Source organism: Eleutherodactylus coqui, chromosome 1, assembly GCF_035609145.1.
Source record: "Eleutherodactylus coqui strain aEleCoq1 chromosome 1, aEleCoq1.hap1, whole genome shotgun sequence".
Taxonomy (NCBI): Eukaryota; Metazoa; Chordata; class Amphibia; order Anura; family Eleutherodactylidae; genus Eleutherodactylus; species Eleutherodactylus coqui.
The window spans coordinates 163,192,794-163,213,453 of NC_089837.1; the positions used below are offsets into that span (position 1 = coordinate 163,192,794).

At 42.0% G+C, this 20,660-nt stretch overlaps 1 protein-coding gene across 1 annotated transcript in view; it reads right to left on the bottom strand.

Moving 5' to 3' along the window:
* Positions 1-435: 435 nt before the first annotated feature.
* The window catches only part of PSMD1 (proteasome 26S subunit, non-ATPase 1), a 73,681-nt gene continuing 53,456 nt past the window's right edge, over positions 436-20,660 (bottom strand). Inside the window, exons 17-25 of the mRNA XM_066602830.1 lie at positions 14,454-14,568; positions 14,258-14,374; positions 11,633-11,735; positions 11,104-11,273; positions 8,590-8,682; positions 4,747-4,833; positions 4,183-4,323; positions 2,608-2,762; positions 436-610 (exon numbers count right to left, since the gene is read on the bottom strand). Coding sequence (XP_066458927.1) covers positions 2,616-2,762; positions 4,183-4,323; positions 4,747-4,833; positions 8,590-8,682; positions 11,104-11,273; positions 11,633-11,735; positions 14,258-14,374; positions 14,454-14,568 — 973 coding nt within the window. The 3' untranslated portion in view covers positions 436-610; positions 2,608-2,615. The remainder of the gene's footprint in view (positions 611-2,607; positions 2,763-4,182; positions 4,324-4,746; positions 4,834-8,589; positions 8,683-11,103; positions 11,274-11,632; positions 11,736-14,257; positions 14,375-14,453; positions 14,569-20,660) is intronic.

Consider the following 20,660-nt stretch of genomic DNA (forward strand, 5'->3'; position numbering starts at 1 on the left):
GGATAAATAAAATCAAAGTCATTACTAATACAGTCGTGCCAGAAATGGTGACAGCATGGAAACAAAGCTTAGCCAGGGTGATGTAGGTTTATTAAAAGAGGACTGCAGGTTGAATTATAGGGAGATGGCTACACAGTGCCCAGGTGAGGCGGACACAGTGGCCACTCTTTATCTGGGCATGCTGCTTGGTTGCGGTAAAGACCTTTACCTGGGCAACAAATGAAATTTGTCATTGGATCTTAGACGAAAACATTTCATAAATTTGTTTTATTCTCCAATTCTATGGAAGTACAAGCCATTTTATATTGAGACATATATTGTAAAAAAAATAAAAATAAAAAAAAAAACACTAAAAAATAAAAAAACCGTATGTATTCAACTGAAAGTCATTTCCGCTTTGTCTGACTGTCAAAAATAATTGGTACAAAACAATGGTTTAGTTTTCTCCCATTTTTATTTGAAAAGAGACCACTGGTCAATAACACGGAATCCAGATATTCTGCACTTCTCGGGTACAACAGGAAAGAGATGCAGACGTTTAACATGCAGCCTAGGTAATGTTGCTGCTGCTGGCATTCATCCTGACATCAGACGTTAAATTAAAGCAAACCTACAAATAAAATAAGGATATGGTGTTAAATTATACACAGGAAATAACACCCATATTGCTAAGATTTTATTTGCAATTTTCATTAACAAACAAAACAGGTATAAACGATAATGTAATCAACATCTCAGTCTTAGGCCGGTCTCAAACTACTGTATTTAAATTGCGGATTCTGCAGTCTCTATTCGCGTGTGTGGGATGTGGCAGCTTGCAGGCAATTGCATTGCCTTACACACTTCTGATCACATTAGCATGTCTAAATTGCGTAATCCACAAGCCGAAAATAGAACGCAGCATGTTCCATTTTACTGCGTATATGTGTGACATAGAGCCATTATTCTCTATGGTCACGGATATACCCGCATTCCATGCGCACAGTCTTGGTGCAAAGGCACATACATTCCTAAAAAAGGAAATTACAGAAGTTAGGCAGGCTGTCCACGGGCATTGCGATATACCGCTGCGGGAGCAGCCGCAGGGGAGCGTTATGTCACCGCGATTTTCTGCGATGAACCTATCATTATTTCATAAAATTAAATAATGTCGCGATTTTTATACGCGAGTGGAAAATTGATGCGATTTTACATTCCTGTACAGCGGGTTGCACTTTCCATAGTTATCCTAAGGAAAGTGTTCATTACACTACCCGTGTGCAGATTATCACTGCGGGTAACGCAGTGAAATATCGCCCGTGGACTTAGCTAAATAAAGCATTGCAAAATAGGAGAGGAGCTGTCCTTGACTGGAAATAGAAAATCGTAGTGTCAAGCCAAAAAAAACCAAAACAAACCTAAATTAACAAAAAAAAAAGCAGACAAACCCGCACTCCTGTCCACATGCAATAGTTGTTATATTTACAGTCTCGCTCTCTCCTAATGATCCACACTGCAATTATTTAAACATTCTATGCTCTGCACATTTCTGTGGGAAGCATTTAGATGTGCTTTACAATAGAACTTATGGGCCATTCACATGATGGATAGGAGCTGACTCATTGACTTCTATGGGTGAATGTTCGAGGCATGTTCTGTGACCTGTTTAGGGAGGAGGAGTAAATAAGCTGTGACCATCACCTATTGTGAACAGTAAATCTTGTGTTCTTTACATAGACATGTTACATTACATTGTAATTCTGTCTGTGATGATGAGATGACTGTTGAAAGGTTTTCTCTATAGACCAGAAGTTGCCAGAATTAGGCTTAGGGCCCCTTTTTTTCTTTTTTACACAGGACAAGTGTCAAGAGCTCAAGTGCCTGACAGTCATCCCAACAATAACTGCTCCCTGAATGCAGACGGGGTGCACCAGAGATCTGTCTCATAGAATGGTAGAGTTGGAAGGGACCTTCAGGGTCATCTGGTCCAACCCCCTGCTCAGTGCAGGATTTACTAAACCATCCCAGACAGATGTCTGTCCAGCATTTGTTGAACAATGAATGACAATCGAACAACTTTTTTCAGCTGTTGGTCAGGTTTACACTGAATGATTATTCTTCAGTTTCAAAAAAATCAAGCAATTGAACTGAATAATAATTGTTCTGTGTAAAATGATCCTTAGTGTTCGGTGCAAAAACTGCAGGATTTAAGGATTATTTTTTTATGTAAATCATGACATAGAAAAATTAAAAAGGGAAAGAAAAAAAAAAAAGGCATTTTCTGATGAGATATTCCCTATAAAAGGTAATCATTACACCAAATTCACCAAATGACCTGAAATAGCTCTTGCTTCAATTTTTTTCTTGGACTTTAATTGGTAAGCTTTATAACGGTGGTATTTATTTTACGATTATCCAAGAAAGATGTATGCGGGAAAATATTAGTGCACAATAGCTCAAATAGAATTAGGGGGGGGGGGGACAATAATTTATGGATCTTCAGAATAAAAACCTGATTCAACTACTCTCTCATTTTCTGATGACACATTTCTAACTGAACAGGATCTATAACGCAGAGCAGATTAAGGAGAAGACTCTGTGACTGCAGTGATCTGCAGGGGTCTCTACCTGTAGTTTTAGTCATCAATGTATTCAAATGGTTCGGGAGGCTCTGGCTCTTGCTCTTCTTCCTCAATTTTTGGACCATGTGCAGCAACTGGTTCCACTAGTTGTTCATCTTCTTCACTAGTATCTCGGAGGATTATGATGCCACCAATTGGGAGCTGTAGAAAAAAATATATCAACTGTACCAACAGGCTACTGGCACAATGATTATAAAAAAAAAACAAAAAAGAGCCTCAAACTTTAAAAAAAAAGATGACAAATCTTAAGGAGTTTACTTGTACATCATGTAAATACATGAATTTCCACTAGAGAATCATTTCAGCATTCACCAAAAGAAAAAGGAATGCTCACAATGTGAACACCCAAGTGTCTGGTTGATGACCAGTAGCTGTATTCAGATTTTTAAAATAAACACAAAATGGAAATTGTACAACATTCTATATCACTCAGCATTTCTCTTCTAAACCTCATTAGAAGCACGTTTGTGAAACTGATGCAACAGTAGAAAACTGAATAAGCAATTTATTAAAAGATTGACTGAAAGTTTAGAGTTGTGGTTTACAAACTCCAGTCCTCACGACCCCACAATATGGCATCATTTAAAGATATCCTATAGAGAGAACGCCTGTGGCAAGGTCTGCAGCATTGACAATTACATTACTATGTAAATCCTGAAAACCAGTCCTATCGGGGAGGGGGGGGGGGGGGGGGGGGGCTTAATGACTAGAGTTTGGGAAACACTGGTTTAAAGGAATCCTGTCTGGTTTCCTAAGCAGCCTGGACTGTAAGCAGCACAATATAGTGAACGGCGCACTGATTTCCTTACTTCTACAGATTGGTTTAGTAGTTTTGCAGGGCTAGACTGGAGAGTCGTCCAATGAAGCTCATATGTGCAAATTCCCCCGCCACCCTCCATCCTCCACATGCCAATTTCCAGGTCCCTCTGTATTCACTACAACATGTTGAGACCTGCCAATCATGATCTGGATGGGTGGAGGGTGCAAATATGAATATGCATGAGCTCCTATTCCTCCAAAGCCACAGCTAATTTTTCTCTGCTCCAGGTAAAGGTCCATGGAACAATTATCGCTCTAAAGAGCAAAAAAATAAATAAATCATTGGCTCGTTCGATCCAATGTAAACACAGCCAACGATGAACGATAATTTGTTTGCTTATCATTCATTTCAGCCATGAAAATAAATCGCTGGCTCATTTGATAATTGTAAGTACCGATTGTGCAGTCATTCTCATTCACTTATACAGTGAATGTGAACGATCTGTGAGCAAACAATATATCCACTTGACTACATGAGCAAACTCTCTCATTGTCTGCACATGTGGTCAACAAATCGTTTCATGTAAAAGCAGCCTAACACAGCGAGGTCTACATGCCATTCATATGCCCCAAACACTAACATGGCTGGTGGTTCCCCTAATGGGAAAATACAGATTCCCTAATGCAGTCGACTGCAGACATTTTCATAAAATAGCTCCCCAATACTTTGAGTTCCTTTACAAGTACTTTAGACAGATCTTGGCATGTTGCCCAAAGAGAGTAACACTTAACCCGAACTCACATGTTTAAAAGGTTGGTATCTAGAGCCTTCCGGCATACTAAGTACTTTCAGCTGAGCTGGCATCACCCGAGCTGGGTTCTCAAGGAGCTGGAAGTTTGGTTCTGGCTCCTTCTTTTTCTCTTCCTTCTTTTCTGTTTCATCCTAGAAATAAAATGTACAAATAAACTAAAGGTGTCACTTATAACCACTACCTTCTGCATACTAGATCTCCTTCACATTTATGACACTTCGCGGTATAACATCCACAGTTACTTTCATATTTTTGGATTCTTGGAATTCGTGTCACAGGCTTCTAATGCACTTGAGGGCCAAATGTTGATATATTTCTACTGTATGTAATATTATATATATATATATTTATTTCTGGTGGTCCTCGGAGATATGACTATAGGGTAGTGATCATGGAGGTATGGATTCTGGTGCATGACATCACTGAAGAACAATACGCCTCCTTCTGGCCTGAAATGATGGGCTTGGGTGACCATGATTATTACATGTAATGCAGACCACTACCAGTGATAGAACGTACCAATATGCATTTTACAAAGCAGCTGAACAACTCACCACTTCCATTTTTTCCTCCTCTTTCTTCTCCTTTTCTTTTTCCTTCTTCTTTGCCTTGGCTGTAATGGATAAGACAGCTGTAGAGACCTGAGGGAACAGTGTATAAACATACATAAATAAAAATCTCAAAATTTACAAGACTGTAACATTACAGATTGAAAAGGTACATAAAGAGGAAAAAGAAAGCAAGAATAAGCTGGTGTGATGTACATGAACAACATTTTTGACCATTATATGACTCGTATCCTGCAGGTTTTTCCTCTGCAGGCCGGATCTCCAATTTTCCATTCTCTCTGAGGAAAGTCTATTCCCTAACTATAAGCAGCATACACAGAAACATCATGGAGGACACCAGTGAAGTAGTGAGCAGTGTAGATGTGATATCAGCTGTGAGGCAGTAAATCACTCACCATTAAGCTCAAGCAGCCACATTTGTGTGAATCTCGCCCCCTCCCCGCAATTTCATAATCAAAAACTTCTATTGGCAGCATGAGTCGCCATCCTCCAAATTCAGTCTCATCTCTGTTTCTATAGACTGACTTCACTTAACAGAAAGTGGACAGCAAATTAAAAAGAGGGGGGACCCCTAATCGCTAGCACTTTAACCCCATGAGGACTGAGCGGGGTAAATATACTGCACTGAGCTTTAATTCTCGCTGATAGCAAATGTACGCTTGGGATTAAAGTCCCTGCGCTTGCAGACAGACTGAGGACACAGCTGAGGACCTGGAACAGAAGGAAAAAGTGGCTTTTAAAAGTGAAAGTACGATTTCCAATACGTGACCCAGCGATCACGTGACCGCCGGGAGCCCCCTGTTACAGCAGAGCTGCAGAGTCCTAGCAGATCCTGATCAGCTCTGCCAATGACTATTGGCACTACAGGATAAAATAAGTCAGCACTTTCCAATAGAAATCTATAGGTGCACGTTAAACCATGGCTGCAACATACAATAGAAGCAGAAACCAAAAAGTGGTAACAGCGCTCAAAATACATTTACTATCAGAAGTATACATACTTATAATAAATACCCTAACCACATTAACCACGTGGTCGTGCACACCCACCACCCATTTACCTGCTGTCCCTCCTGTTGGACCATAGAAATGGTATCCTACCTTCCCTGGTTTTATTTGTAGGCTTAGTCCCAAGAGAGGAGCATTCTTATAGGTAGGTACCCATCTTTCCCAAGTTAAGATTATACCACCAGGTATTAGCGTTAGGACCCATCTGAAAGCTTGGTGATCTGGACGTTGGTAGATGGGCCAATATGATTTGATTAAATTATATACTAAAACCTTGCATTAATGTGGTTAGAGTATTTATTATATGTATGTATACTTCTGATAGTGAATGTATTTTAAGTGCTGTTGCCACTTTTTTGGCTTCTGTTTCTATTGTTACTACAGGAGGATGTTTTTCCCAATAAGTGGGGCTCCTATGGATACTCCAGCTACAGTGGAAAAGTGTGTAATAAAAAAGAAAGACAATGTGAATGACCCCCAGAACTCTTATATGACATCATGGAGAACACATTGTACACACACACACACACACACACACATATATATATATATACACATATACATATATACACACACATATACACATATATACACATACATACATACACATATACACACACACAACAATCTATCTATCCACATACATACATACAGTGGGGGAAAAAAGTATTTAGTCAGATACCAATTGTACAAGTTCTCCCACTTAAAAAGATGAGAGAGGCCTGTAATTGACATCATAGGTAGACCTCAACTATGAGAGACAACATGAGAAAACACATCCAGAAAATCACATTTTCTGATTTTTAATGAATTTATTTCCACATTATGGTGGAAAATAAGTATTTGGTCAATAACAAAAGTTTGTCTCAATACTTTGTTATATATCCTTTATTGGTAATGACAGAGGTCAAACGTTTTCTGTACGTCCTCACAAGGTTGGCACACACTGTTGCTGGTATGTTGGGCCATTCCTCCATGCAGATCTTCTCAACAGCAGTGATGTTTTGGGGCTGTCGCTGGGCAATGCAGACTTTCAACTCCCTCCAAAGGTTTTTCTATAGGGTTGAGATCTGGAGACTGGCTAGGCCACTCCAGGACCTTGAAATGCTGCTTAAGAAGCAACTCCATTATTGCCCTGGCAGTGTACTTGGGATCATTGTCATGCTGAAAGACCCAGCCATGTTTCATCTTCAGTGCCCTTGCTGATGGAAGGTTTGCACTCAAAATCTCACATAACATGGCCCCATTCATTCCTTCATGTATACGGATCAGTCATCCTGGTCCTTTTGCAGAGAAACAGCCCCAAAGCATGATGTTGCCACCCCCATGCTTCACAGTAGGTATGGTGTTCTTTGGATACCACTCAGCATTCATGCTCCTCCAAACATGACGAGTTGTGTTTCTGACAAACAGTTCTACTTAGGTTTCATCTGACCATATGATATTCTCCCAATACTCTTCTGGATCATCCAAATGCTCTCTAGCAAACTTCAGTCGGCCCCGGACATGTACTGGCTTAAGCAGGGGGACACATCTGGCACTGCAGGATCTGCGTCCCTGGCTGCGTAGTGTGTTACTGATAGTAGCCTTTGTTATATTGGTTCCAGCTCTCTGCAGGTCATTCACTAGGTTCCCCCATGTGGTTCTGGGATTTTTGCTCACCGTTCTTGTGATCATTTTGACCCCACGGGGTGAGATCTTTCGTGGAGCCCCAGATTCAGGGAGATAATCAGTGGTCTCATATCTCTTCCATTTACTAATTATTGCTCCCACAGTTGATTTCTTCACACCAAGCTGCTTGCCTATTGCAGATTCAGTCTTCCCAGGCTGGTGCAGGGCTACAATTTTGTTTCTGGTGTCCTTCGGCAGCTCTTTGGTCTTCACCATAGTGGAGTTTGGAGTGTGACTGCTTGAGGTTCTGGACAGGTGTCTTTTATACTGATAAGTTCAAACAGGTGCCATTACTACAGGTAATGAGTGGAGGACAGAGGAGCCTCTTAAAGAAGAAGTTACAGGTCTCTGAGACCCAGAAATCTCGCTTGTTTGTAGGTGACCAAATACTTATTTTCCTCCATAATTTGCAAATAAATTCGTTAAAAATCAGACAATGTGATTTTCTGGATGTGTTTTCTCATGTTGTCTCTCATAGTTGAGGTCTACCTATGATGCCAATTACAGGTCTCTCATCTTTTTAAGTGGGAGAACTTGTACAATTAGTATCTGACTAAATACTTTTTTTCCCCACTGTATATACATATATACACATACATACACACACAACCCACCGCAGATGCCAATCAAAACAGTTTACGTATGTGCCCTGAAATCCAAAATTATGTCAAAAACGTCTAAAACAAAATGAACCCATTCCCACACCTGTATTTTTTTTAAATTAGTATATTTATGCTAAAATAAACTACAAATTAAAAAAAACAATTAGCCTGGAGTCCAGAGTGCTGTGCTAATCATAGTACAACACTCCCATTGATTTCAATCTGGTCTTGCAGACCTGCGTTCGAACTTGGAGTTTTTAACTCAGTGATTTTTTTTGAGTGCAGCCTGTTATTTTTTTGCGCATTTTAGTGCTATTTAACGCACCTAGTCCCCAATTACAATGATTGGGCGCGATAGAAAGCGCTGCCAAACGCTGTGACATGCGTTCAAAATTGGTAAAAATGCCGCAATTTCAAGCAGCGTTTTCTGAATGTATGTGTAAATAAGAGTGGCCTTAGAAGTCAAACTGCTATAATCTTCAAGGAAATCTGGTAGCAGATTAAAAAAAATATTTCCACTATTTGTATTTGTTTTTACGATACTTGCCTTCTCTTTTTCTTTCTCCTTGGGCACTTCTAGGGGGGCAGGGTAGGCAAATGTTGAAGGTTTGCAATTCGATCGATACTGAACTTTTGGCATCTGAAAAGAAAAAAAAATTATTTATTTATTTATTTATTTATTATTTATTAATGGGGTACTCCCATCTCAATAATACACTTTTACTGTGCCCCGAGTTAAGAAATAAAGTTAGCCATTACTTTTTAGTTCGCAATAGTTTGCTCATTGTCTAGGAGAGCAGCCACCTCTGCTTTGTAACAGGTTACCAGTGACATTGTGCAGTTCCCATGTAGTTTTTTGTATGTGGTGGCCAGGGTTATAGAGGGCTGTTATAAAGTGCACAAACAGAAGCAATTGCAGCTGTAGAAACCAAGAATGGAAGACTAATGAGCAATGCTCTCTGCTCCCGGGCTATAGAAGTGGGAGGGGAGGTCTGTCTGTATTGTTACTCCTCATCTATGCGAGGCTGCTGGCTACACTGAGGGGACTGCAGGAGACAGCGGTTGTGCATCAGTTTTTATTCAGTGCCCTGTACGCTTACATTACTCCCCAGGCAATACGTGGTGGCGATACCTACAGCTGATCTAACTTTAATTATTCACCACGTAGCACTGCTGTGAGCCAGCTGTGCTACAGCAACTGCACATGTATCCCCAGCATGTCAGCTCAGTTGCCCTGCAACCATTACAATGCTTCTTAGCTCCTAATACTGCATTCTGCATAGCAGCATCGGGAAGGTTCTGCTTGTCACAGTCCTGCCCACAAAAGAGGTAGGACTCAGTAAGGAAGGGTGGAGCTGCCAGAGGAGAAAATGCTAAATTCAAAAGATAGAAAAAGAATATCATTTTACAAAAGAAAAAAATCATACAAAATGTATCAAAATAATACATTGTGATACACTTGAATGCCTCAAGAAAAGGTATAAAAACAAATACAAAACAGACCTCATGTCTCAAGACACAATCATCCTACTAAGAGACAGCTGACCTATAGAGGCATCTGTCAATCACAGAGCAGGCCCACCTACTGGACTCCTGAGCCCAGAATGAGCAAATGTATGTATGAATGAATCACTAGCCCACCGAATCTTTTCCGCACTGGTATACAGATGAATTTCTCCAGCTCCTCCTGCTCTATGACAAGCTTAGACAGCATTGTCAACGTGATGGGTTCTCTTTATCTAAAGGAGAGATCTGTCGTAAGGATTGTAAGGACAGAAATATCTTCAGCAGCACTATGTATGGAAGAACATAGAAAGGAAGAGCAGAGCCAGTTGGGAAAGGGAGTTGTCAGAGTGGCCAAGAGAAATTCTGTAGTTCCTAAGAAGTCAGTGGAGACTATATTGTATAATGGTTGCAAGGCACTACGAGAATAATTTTCAAAAAGAACCTGAAACTCAGAAAGTAAATGTTCAAGCAGGTGAATATATATCAAAGACAATCAACAATCCTCATACTAACATTTTTCAGTCAGCCCGCAGAACACTGGATTTGCCAATAGATGAAATTGACAAAGGACAGTAGTAAACGTGGTAAAAAATGCCATTAACCCTTTGCAATCCAATTTTGGATTCAGCGTTTTCTAGGGGGTTTTCTCTTTCTGCCATTATACAATGGCGCCATCTGCTGGCTAGACCAGTACTGCAGTATGGGACATGCTGGAGTGGCCCCTGACAACAGAGCGGCCAGTAATATACAGTAAGTATACCCTGCCGGACGTCTTCCGACATCAGAAGCTGTACAGCCTTGAATCAGTATGTCTGTAGATGTCAGACAGTGGATTGGAAAGGGTTAAACTTATTATCTACTGAAAGAATTCCATGATCAGACCAAAATATTACAGTGTGATGTGTGGATTGCCTTCACTAAATCTTCATCGACTTGAACATTGCTTTCAGAATATTGGGTTCTTTTTGAAAATAAACACAGGAAGGCAAACTCTGGAGGGTGCTCAAACTGCGGGTCACATGACACATCTGCCCACAATACAAGTATGTAGATGCAACTGAGCTCGGATGAAAGTGCTAAAATATTACAGGTGAGATAGTACCGGTAAAATATATGTCCAAAGAAAACTCCCGAAAATACTTTTTTTTTATTTTTTTTAAAGGCAGCAGGGGTCTTCCAATGCAGTGGATGTCAGAACCTAAGAATATCTGATCGGGTACCAAAATGCACTCAACAACTTGAACCGCTTAGGTCATTTTTTAGATTATTTTAAGCGATTATCAGTTGAGCAGAAAGAAGAAAACATTGTATAGGATCTGTGGTTTAAGGAAGAGTTAATGAATCCCATTAACAGGCCTGTCTATCATCACTATGAGCTGTTAATAAGTGTTGAGTGATTCGGCATCATAAGGTCTGTAAGAGGATTATGCATTTTTCTTTTAAGTTAGTTACTTGTGATGCTACAATTATTGTAACCCATTCAGACCCCTGTAAAAAAGAACCTTGCTGGAAAGAGAAATGGCAAGATGCCTGGATCTAACGTGTTTACACTCACCTTAAGATCCTTATTAAGACCAATCACACACGTTGGAGTAAAAGATAAGGACAAGAAATGTGAAAGGGGGAACCAGAACCAGAACTGAGTGAAGACTAGGACTCCGACCACAGAAGGCATATGAGTGTGACCGGTGCGAGACTGCAGAGAGATAGTCACATTGTGTCCTCCTATACAAAAGAAATGACAGCGTTAGTATCCAAATAGGCATAACAATGCCAAACATTTACAGCCAAGTGGCAGCCGAGTGGTTAAAATAAAGTTTAAAACCAGGATTTCTCCCGTCAGTGCAGGGTGAAGAGGGCAACAGGCAGGGTCATTACCGCCATGAGGCCAGGTGCAGTCATCTAATATCATTAGAAAACCATTATCTGCTGACTTCTAGAGAGAAGTAATTTATGCAGTGACATTCTTCCAACAAAGATAACCCCTTGGGTACCACAAGCCTGTTCAGCTCACCAACCATTCTAGCCCAGAGTTCAGCAAGTTCCACTTTAGCCAATACGCATATCTATTTTTACAAACATACCTGCATCAAGGATTCCCTGTGCTAATATGGCACCAAACTTTGCCATCACGTCATCGTGCTTGTCATTAATCACCTTGGAATACAGTTGACGGAACTGACTGACCTGAAATAGAGATGACCGAGTACTGAAAAAGTTGGAAATATATCTAAAAAAAAAAATTATATATACATACACACACTAATATACACACACACACAAATATATATATATATTTTATTTTTTAAATTTTATATATACACATCAATCTACCTACCTACCTACACACACACACCTTGAATGCAAGGTAATACTCATTTGCAATGGTTTCAGGAACAATTGTGCATCTTAAATTAAAGTGGTCATACTTCAGTATAAGCTATCTAGATTACATAATTGTCTTTAGTGTTGTGAACCAGTGGAAGCACTAGTGGCACCGTTAGGTAGAAAGTGACAGCCAGTGCTCACAGTATTGAATACATTGTGAATTATAATCATCTCTTGAGGAAGCAGGACTACAATAAGGCAGATGCATTGCAGACCTAATGCTCCGCTGGCGCCTGTTGGTAGAGCAATTTTTAGAATACCGGACATGGGCATCGTCATGCAAACAGCTTGTAACAGCACACTGACAAGGTAAAAGCATGGTCTGACGTCTTCTGGGATAACCCCTGAACTGCTGGAAAATCTCAGAGCACAAAAACTATCAATAAAGTGAGAAGACCAATACAGGGCGGATGGCTTTAACAGAAGTGACGGGACACACACATTTTGCCCTCTGCCCGTTGCCCGTGCATTTGTAGAGTGAGGAGTTTCCAGGAAGAGACTGTAAGCAGGATGTTTGAGTCACTCGGAGGTTCTGCTCTGTGCCTGGATCCAACTGTGGACACACAAGACTTTATTATCTCCTTTAGAGACTATTTATTTTAATTCAGTGCAGAGTTCTCCCAGACGGAACACTCTGGAGAGAGCTGCATACCAAAGTGGGGAGACAATCTGTGTACACGGCAGAACATGGGGAGTGAGGCATACATAAATGAACCAGCTTGGGCTTACGTGGTAGGACTGATGTAATATTTAGAAAGGTGGAAAACCAGAGGGTACAGTGGTTGCGCTGTGAGGATCTATACGACATAGCCCATTTGCTTCATCAGATATGGCTCATTGAGACCTAATTTCATTTGGATACTCTGCTAGGCCTGCTTTACATTCATTGTGGGCATCATTAAAGTCACGTGTGTATGTAGGTCATTACTGCAAAAGCAGTTCATCCATGTTAGAATGGCAAGGAAAGAGGAGCGCAAGTCAAACAAAAAAAAAAAAAAAAAAGGGCGAGGATTAAGGGTTTATGGGACACCTTCCTGCAAATATACCAGAAAAAGAAAATTGCTATAATATATATAGGATTACACACACAAACATACACACACTCGCATGCAGTTATCCAGATACTAGATTATCGAAATATACATATTAGGGTTATAACTAGAGATGAGCGAGTATACTCGCTAAAGGCAATTGCTCGAGCGAGCATTGCCTTTAGCGAGTACCTGCCCGCTCGAGACGGAAGGTTCGGGTTGCGGCGCGGGGGAGCGGTGAGTAGCGGCTGTCAGCAGGAGGGAGCGGGGGGGGGGGGGGGGGGGGGGGGAGAGAGAGAGATCTCCCCTCCGTTCCGCCCCGCTCTCCCCCGCAGCTCCCTCCCCTCTGCCGGCACCCGAACCTTCCGTCTCGAGCGGGGAGATACTCGCTAAAGGCAATGCTCGCTCGAGCAATTGCCTTTAGCGAGTATACTCGCTCATCTCTAGTTATAACTTTTTTTTGCAACCTGATTCCTGTATCCTAATTTGATGCACTTTTACCTAAAACAAAGAATTCAATCGTTATTTCAACATTTTTCAGAAAAGGTCACCCTGAAATCATATCACTGAATACATGTAAAAAAAAAAAAAAGTTATACCCCTAATACATATATAACACACACTGTGTATAATATAGCAGGGGGTACATGGAAGGGCCCGGTGAGCAGAGATGCAGCTACTGACTGTGGCTAGAACTTATTCACACTTGCTTTTATCCCAGTTTTGGATTTCCATTCCCCTAACCCAGTTTTGAAGCAGAGAAGTGGAGATAATACAGACTAATCCATCCCCCCCCAATCATGTCAATGGGCTTTCTAAAAACCTGAATAAATTTCCGTTTACATCAGTTCCATTTTACTTCAGTTGTTCTTACTGGAACAAATAACACAGTCACTGCGCTTTTTGCTCCGTTAAAAAAGAAAAAAAGACTGATCAGTTTTACTTCAGTTTCTCGCCTTCAAAAACGGAACAGAGAAACGGAAATCTAAAACTGATAAGACAGCTGACACGCCTGCAGAGGACAGAGAGAACACCAATCTGTCATTTAACCCCTTAGATCTTCGGAGTGGTGGTAAACCGTGACCTCTCATCATCTAACTAACTAGAAGGACCTCCCTCTGTCACTCATTACCCCCACATGCCGCAATTGCAGGGTACTGAGCTGTTCTGGCACTGAACGGTTTGATGGGCAGCATGTTTAATGAGAAAGGTAAAGACAACATAATGTACATAGGTACATGACATGGTCTGTGCTGAGAACAGTAGTAGGATAAGAACACATTCACTCACTTTTGGACAAGTTACTTCAGTCTGCTGGATCATGATGAGCGCAGAGGAGATGAGCGCACCCTGACGCACATAATTCACAGGGTCGTTTGTCATAGGTTCCAGGAGATTAATGGCTTCCTGTAACAGGTACATGAAGTTTAGGTCATATGACATACAAGGTAGGTGAAGGGTAAGATATAGAGGCATATTCTCTCACCTTGTTTCCAGTGCCAGAACAGCAGATTCCAAGTGCCATGGCAGCTCCATAGCGCACATGAGGATTGTAGCTCTCCGACAGCAGTGACACTACACTTGGGCATTGCTCTGGTGTTCTGCAGGAGGAAGAAAACAGGTGAGCAATTTAATGTCCAAAAGCAACAGAGAACATAAATGAATTAAAAGGGGTTTCCCAACATAACTTAATTTTTCTAAACCTCTCCAATTCATACTGCACCATCAAAGCATGCACATTTATTTACTATGCATTTATCTGCACCCTGGCGGTTTGTGCCGTAGACTGTATAATGGACAGTATTGCACAGCCTCACATGTAACTGCTTATTTCCTCCTTCAAACAAGTCCCAGGACTTTCTGTATCATCATATACCGAGGCCACTCAATTGGGAAATTTCAACGCGGCACATCTTCTCGTGTGTCAATTTAGTGAACTCTGGTGGAAACACAACTAGCCATAATAACTAATGCACGTCTATACTGGCTGATAATAGTAGATAGGCGAACGCTGCCATTAGCAACACACAACAAGGGTGTGATGAGACAATTTTGGATACTTAAGTGGTCCAACATTTTTAACCAAAGTACTCAGAAGCATTACTGCACACAGGAAATAACTGCAATGGCAGGAAAACCCCTTGAAGAATCATAGAAGTAAAGGATATGGGGTATAAAACTACAGATTACATAGTATTTACTTGATTGCAGAATTCAGTAAAGGACAATGGAAGATAATGGTGCTATGTAACTACTACTAAGAAAACAAACCAATCATTATCCATAGAATTTGCTGGAATTGAAAAGAAGGTCAACAGAAATAACAAGTTACCTATAACAGAATCTCTTATGAAGCAAAATGGTTATCATATCTGCGCTGGAACCTTGGTTCAGAAGGTCAGTGACCTTTGACAGCGTGTCTAAAGACCATGTAAACAAGGTTAGGCGTCATGTCCACAGGCATGCCCTGTTTCCCAGTGCAGAATCCCGCAGCGGATTCCACACGTGCCCGCAGACATGAGGCTGCGACTGTGCGGCGGAGCGGACAGCTTCCATTGACTTCAATGGAGGCCATCCGTGCAGGAAAACCGCAGAAAATGGAGAATGCTGCGATTTTTATCCCGCACAATGATAAAATGACATCCGTAGGTATTTAATTACCTGCGGATGCCCAATGCATGTCTATGGGCATATTGAAATGCGGGTGACCCACGCGGATTCCACAATCCAATTTTGCCCGTGGACATGAGGCCTTAGGTTCTGTGCATGTCTGGAGATTTCGCTAAAGCTTCTGTATATTAATCGATGCGGACTTTTGAGCACAAAGCCACAAGGACCCTTGTGGACTACCTGAAAAACTCCTATGATCATTCAGTTCTAGTGCCTTGGCAAGAAATTTCATGTCACTTGCCAATAGGTAAGTAAGAGGCAGGGTATAAGGTGTTCTTACCCACGTAACAGAGCAGAACTACTGCAACTACTCTAAGACCAAATGTCCACTTGTGGCTTTGATTTGCAGAACCCGCGTGGGAGATCTGCAAATCAAAGCCACCCATAGGAATGCATAAGCATCCGCAAATGATTTAAAAGCATGCAGATGCCATTTTCCCGCGGCGTGCAGATCATTTGCTGCGGGAGAAAATCGCAGCATGCTCCATTTTGGCCGTGGATTCTTCCATTGAAGTTACCGGTAACATAGAAACACCTTTTGATATTGTTTAAAAAAAATCCCCCAGGCAAATTTTTAGGAAAGGGGTTAAGGCATCCACTCACTAACTCTTCCATAAAAAAATAAATAAAACATTTTAAATGGTCTTTGCTCAAAAATAGTCTTCCATCAGAGTCAGGAGATGTATTAGACACAAATGAGTCATGTCTGCAATATCGGTTTTCAATTTAGAGTTATAAATTGCCTTAAAATTGGAGTGGAGTGTGGTCAAAATGTTAGTTCTTGTGGCCACATGACCATTAGCGGTAACCGTTTACCAAAATGGGGAGAGCTTTCACGGGCCAAAACTATAGTAACCAGCAGGTGCCTCACAGATTCGCCTTCCTCGAAGAACTTTTGTTTTAAGACGAAGCGTTCATTGCCTGCGGCAAGATATGATCTCTTCAATGTCACTGGGCTTCCGGAACGAACTTGCTCTACTCTTAGGCTACCTACACACCGGCCCGATATTACGCTCGCCAATGTGCGTTTCACGGAGATGCAAGGTATTTTTCTGTCAGAAACGCCTCTCATCACTTTGGTAAAGTAGCGATCATCTGACACGGCTTTCAGCTGTGTTAGGGGATCGTCAATTGTTTCCTATTGCTTTCAATGGGAAACCTCCCATCGCACACGCGTGAAAACAATGGGCGCTGCATTCCGATTAACGCTAGAAGATTGGACATGCAGTGATTTATTTTCTCATACCGTGATACGAGAAAACATCACTCATGTATATGAATCAATTCAAAAGAATAGGGTTAATATTCATGCGAGATTTGTGCGTATCGCAACGCGCTCATATCACATGAGTTTCTCGGCTGTGTGAAAGCGGCCTTCGTTTTGCAGGAACTGATTTTCTGAATACAGATCACATATATGAATACTTTAAGGCCTCATGTCTACAGGGAAAATAAGGCCCGCACGGATTTCTGCTGCGGATGCACTATAATTGTCTTTTTTTTCATGCAGGAGATCAATTGAGATATGAGCTCTATGAGCTCCCGCACGCGTGATCCGCACCAAAATGGAGCATGTCGCTTTTTTCCCCGTGCGTGAAATCCGCAAAGCACTTAAAATACCATCCACTGCTGTTTAATGAACTGCAGATGGTCAATGCTTTCCTATGGGATGCGGATTTGCAGTTTGTTTTTTTCAGGCACGGATTTGCTAAAATATAATTTCCCAGTGGACATGAGGCCTAAGTGTCCCATACATGATTTTCTGTGTTTTTTAATCAACATATTACCTACCAATTACTAAGTCTGCTAGATAGGATGCATCAGGGATAGTAAATACATCGCAACAATTTGTAAGACTGAAAAAAAGGACGTATATGTTCATCCAGTTCAGCCTACAGTGCAGCAATGCTGAGCCGGGGGAAGCAAAAGACGCTGGGAAGTTAAAAGCCAAATTTTCCTCACTTTAGGGAAAACATTCCTCATAACTTCAATCTAGCAAACAGAATAACTCCCTGGATTAACAACACTTCTCCAGTAATCTAGTGACTATAACTCAAAACGGACCCTCTTTTAGTGAGTTTGCCATCACCATCTCAGGCAGAGTTCCATAGTCTCACTGCTCTTACACTACAGAAGCCTCTTCTATGTTGGGGTAGCAACCTTCTTTTCTCTAGACATAGAAGATGCCCCCTCGCTATAATTTCAGACCTGGGTGCAAGTATACTGCAACTCAATTATTGCAATGCACTACAAATTAGGCCGCCTGCAGACGGGCAGAAATTCCACGGTGGGATTCCCAGCAGAATTTCCGCCCCTGGTCGCCTGCATAGGATTGCATTACAATACGCAATCCTATGCAGACGGCCGCGGTTTGTCTGCACGAAATCCCGAGCAGCAAACAAACCGCAGCATGTCCTATTTCTGTAACGTCACTCACCCGCCGCCGGCTCCGGTCTGCGCATGCGCTGGCTGCCCGGCAGCTGAAGGATCCGGAGCTGTGGGGCGCGGGCGAGTACGCGCTGCTCTCTGCAGGCATTCGGGTCGGGTCCCGCGGCGAGAATTCTCGCTGCCGGATCCGACCCGGCCGTCTGCAGGCAGCCTTAGGCCGCCTGCACACGAGCGGAAATCCCGCCGCGGGATTTCCGCCACTGAAAGTCTGCATAGGAGTGCATTACAATACGCACTCCTATGCAGACGGCCGCGGTTTGGCTGCGCGAAATCTCGCGCGGCAAACAAACCGCGGCATGTCCTAATTTTCTGCGGGGCACGCACTCACCCGGCCAGGCGCGGGTGAGTACGCGCTCGTCCCTGCAGGCGCTCGGGTCGGATCGCGCGGCGGGAATTCTCGCTGCCGGATCCGACCCGCTCTTCTGCAGGCGGCCTTAGGCAGATAAGCATGTTTTGGACCTCAAACATTGTTTACAAATAAACTGAGCCTTGAGTTACTTATCGAATCAAAAGTATCCACTTTAACAGGGAGTGTTGTATTTATTTGCTTAAATAAGTCCATATTCATCCAAAATTAGCTTATTTTGTTAATTTCTGAAAAATCAACAATTTGGGTGCTGTATTGAAATTAATGACCTGGAGTGTAGCTCTTGGGAGAGATCTTTGTATTGACTCTTGATAATAATCCTATGCATAGGTCACCATTAAGTTATTTTTTTAAAAATAAAACTAAATAACCCTAATTGTTACTCTTTATGGGTATTGAAGTTCACCCATTCCATCATCTACTTTAGCTGTAACTAAAACAAACAATTGGCTTAGGGATTATACTCCGAGTGATCATAAATGGCTTCTTATCCAATTGGAAGAATGTATTGAGTGGGATATAAGGCTCTGTTCAGTGTTGGTCAACATTTTCATAAATGATCTGAATGAGGGAATTAAAAGGGAAAGTGATCTAAACTAGGAGGGATAGCTAACACTAGAGAAGAGGGAGAGGGGATTCAAAAACATTGAGACAAGCTTGAACAGTAGGTTGAAACTAACAGAATGGTATTTAACATGGACAAATCTAAAATCCTACATCTGGGCAAGAAAAATGAAAAAAAAAGCACATACAGAATACGAGGAATTGGGCTAAAAAACAGCATATGTAAAAAAAAACTTAGGTAACTAATAGATCACAGACTGAACATGAGTCAACAATGTGATGCAGCAACAAAAGGAAAGCCAACACGGGATGGCCAATCTGCTGCGGTAAGTCCGGCTGAAACCGCGGCTGCGGCGGCCGCAGCCGCGGTTCCAAAAGATGCAGCATGTCTATTTACTTTCACGTTTACTTTCGTCGCGGCCGCGCTCTCCTCTATGGGAGCGCCGGCCGCAACGGAAAAGCCACTGCGGTTCTCCCGGCGGGAAATCTTGCGTTTTTTGCTGTGGCCAAACCGCGAGATTTCCGACGGGAATACACCCTGTGTGAGCCCAGCCTTCAGAAAAGCATAGAGTCTATATCAAGTGAGGTCATTATCCTACTCTACTCTTCCTTCATCAGACCTCATCTGGAATACTGAGTTCAGTTCTGGGCACCCCACTTAAAAAAAAAAAAAAAAAAACTGACAAACCGGAAAAAGTTTGGTAATATTTAGCTTGCAAAAAAGGCAGCGGAGAGGAGACTAAGGCCTCCCTCACACAGTCGCTTTTTACCACAATTAGCGCTCAGTTTTCAGTGCCACGCTATTCGCAGTATAACGCTCCCTCTCAAAGCTTATCAGACAGCAGCTTGCTTTTCGAGCGGAGTCCGAATTATTTTCGGCGTTTAGCGCACCTCATCCATGATGAGGTATGCTAAACTCCACTGTTGGCCACTGGGAGCTCCGTCCGAAAGTGAAAGATTGCAGCGCTGCGGTGTGAGGGAGGCCTTAATAGCTGTCTACAAATATCTGAAGGGCTGTCACAGTGCAAAGGGATCAGCCCTATTGTCATTTGTACAAGAAAAAAGACTAGAAGCAATAGGATGAAACTGAAAGGGAGGAGGGAGAAATTAGATATTAGCAAAAACTTTCTGACAATGAGGGTGATCAATGAGTGGAAAAGGTTACCACGGGAGGTGGCGAGTTCTCCTTCAATGGAAGTGTTCAAACAAAGGCAGGACAAATATCTGTCTGGGATGATTTAGTGAATCCTGCACTGAGCAGGGGGTTGGACCCGATGACCCTGGAGGTCCCTTCCAACTATACAATTCTATGCATACCTTTGAACCTGCTCAAGTCCCAAAACGTTTCTATTGTGCACTGGTGCCTAAAACTGTGGACAATATTCCATCTGTAAATGGATCACTGATTTGCAAAGTGAAAGAACTAGGTTTTTGATGCACCCCATGATCTTATGTGCCTTTGCAGCAGCTGCCTGACACTGGTTGCTCCAGTTAAGTTTACAGTCAACTAAAATCCCCAAGTCCTTTTTCATGTCAGTTTCATTCAGCATGTTCCCACTTAGCATGTAATTGGTGACATTTTCCCTGCTCATGTGCATAGCCTTATGTTCAACAACATTAAACCTCGTTATGCCAACTTGTGCC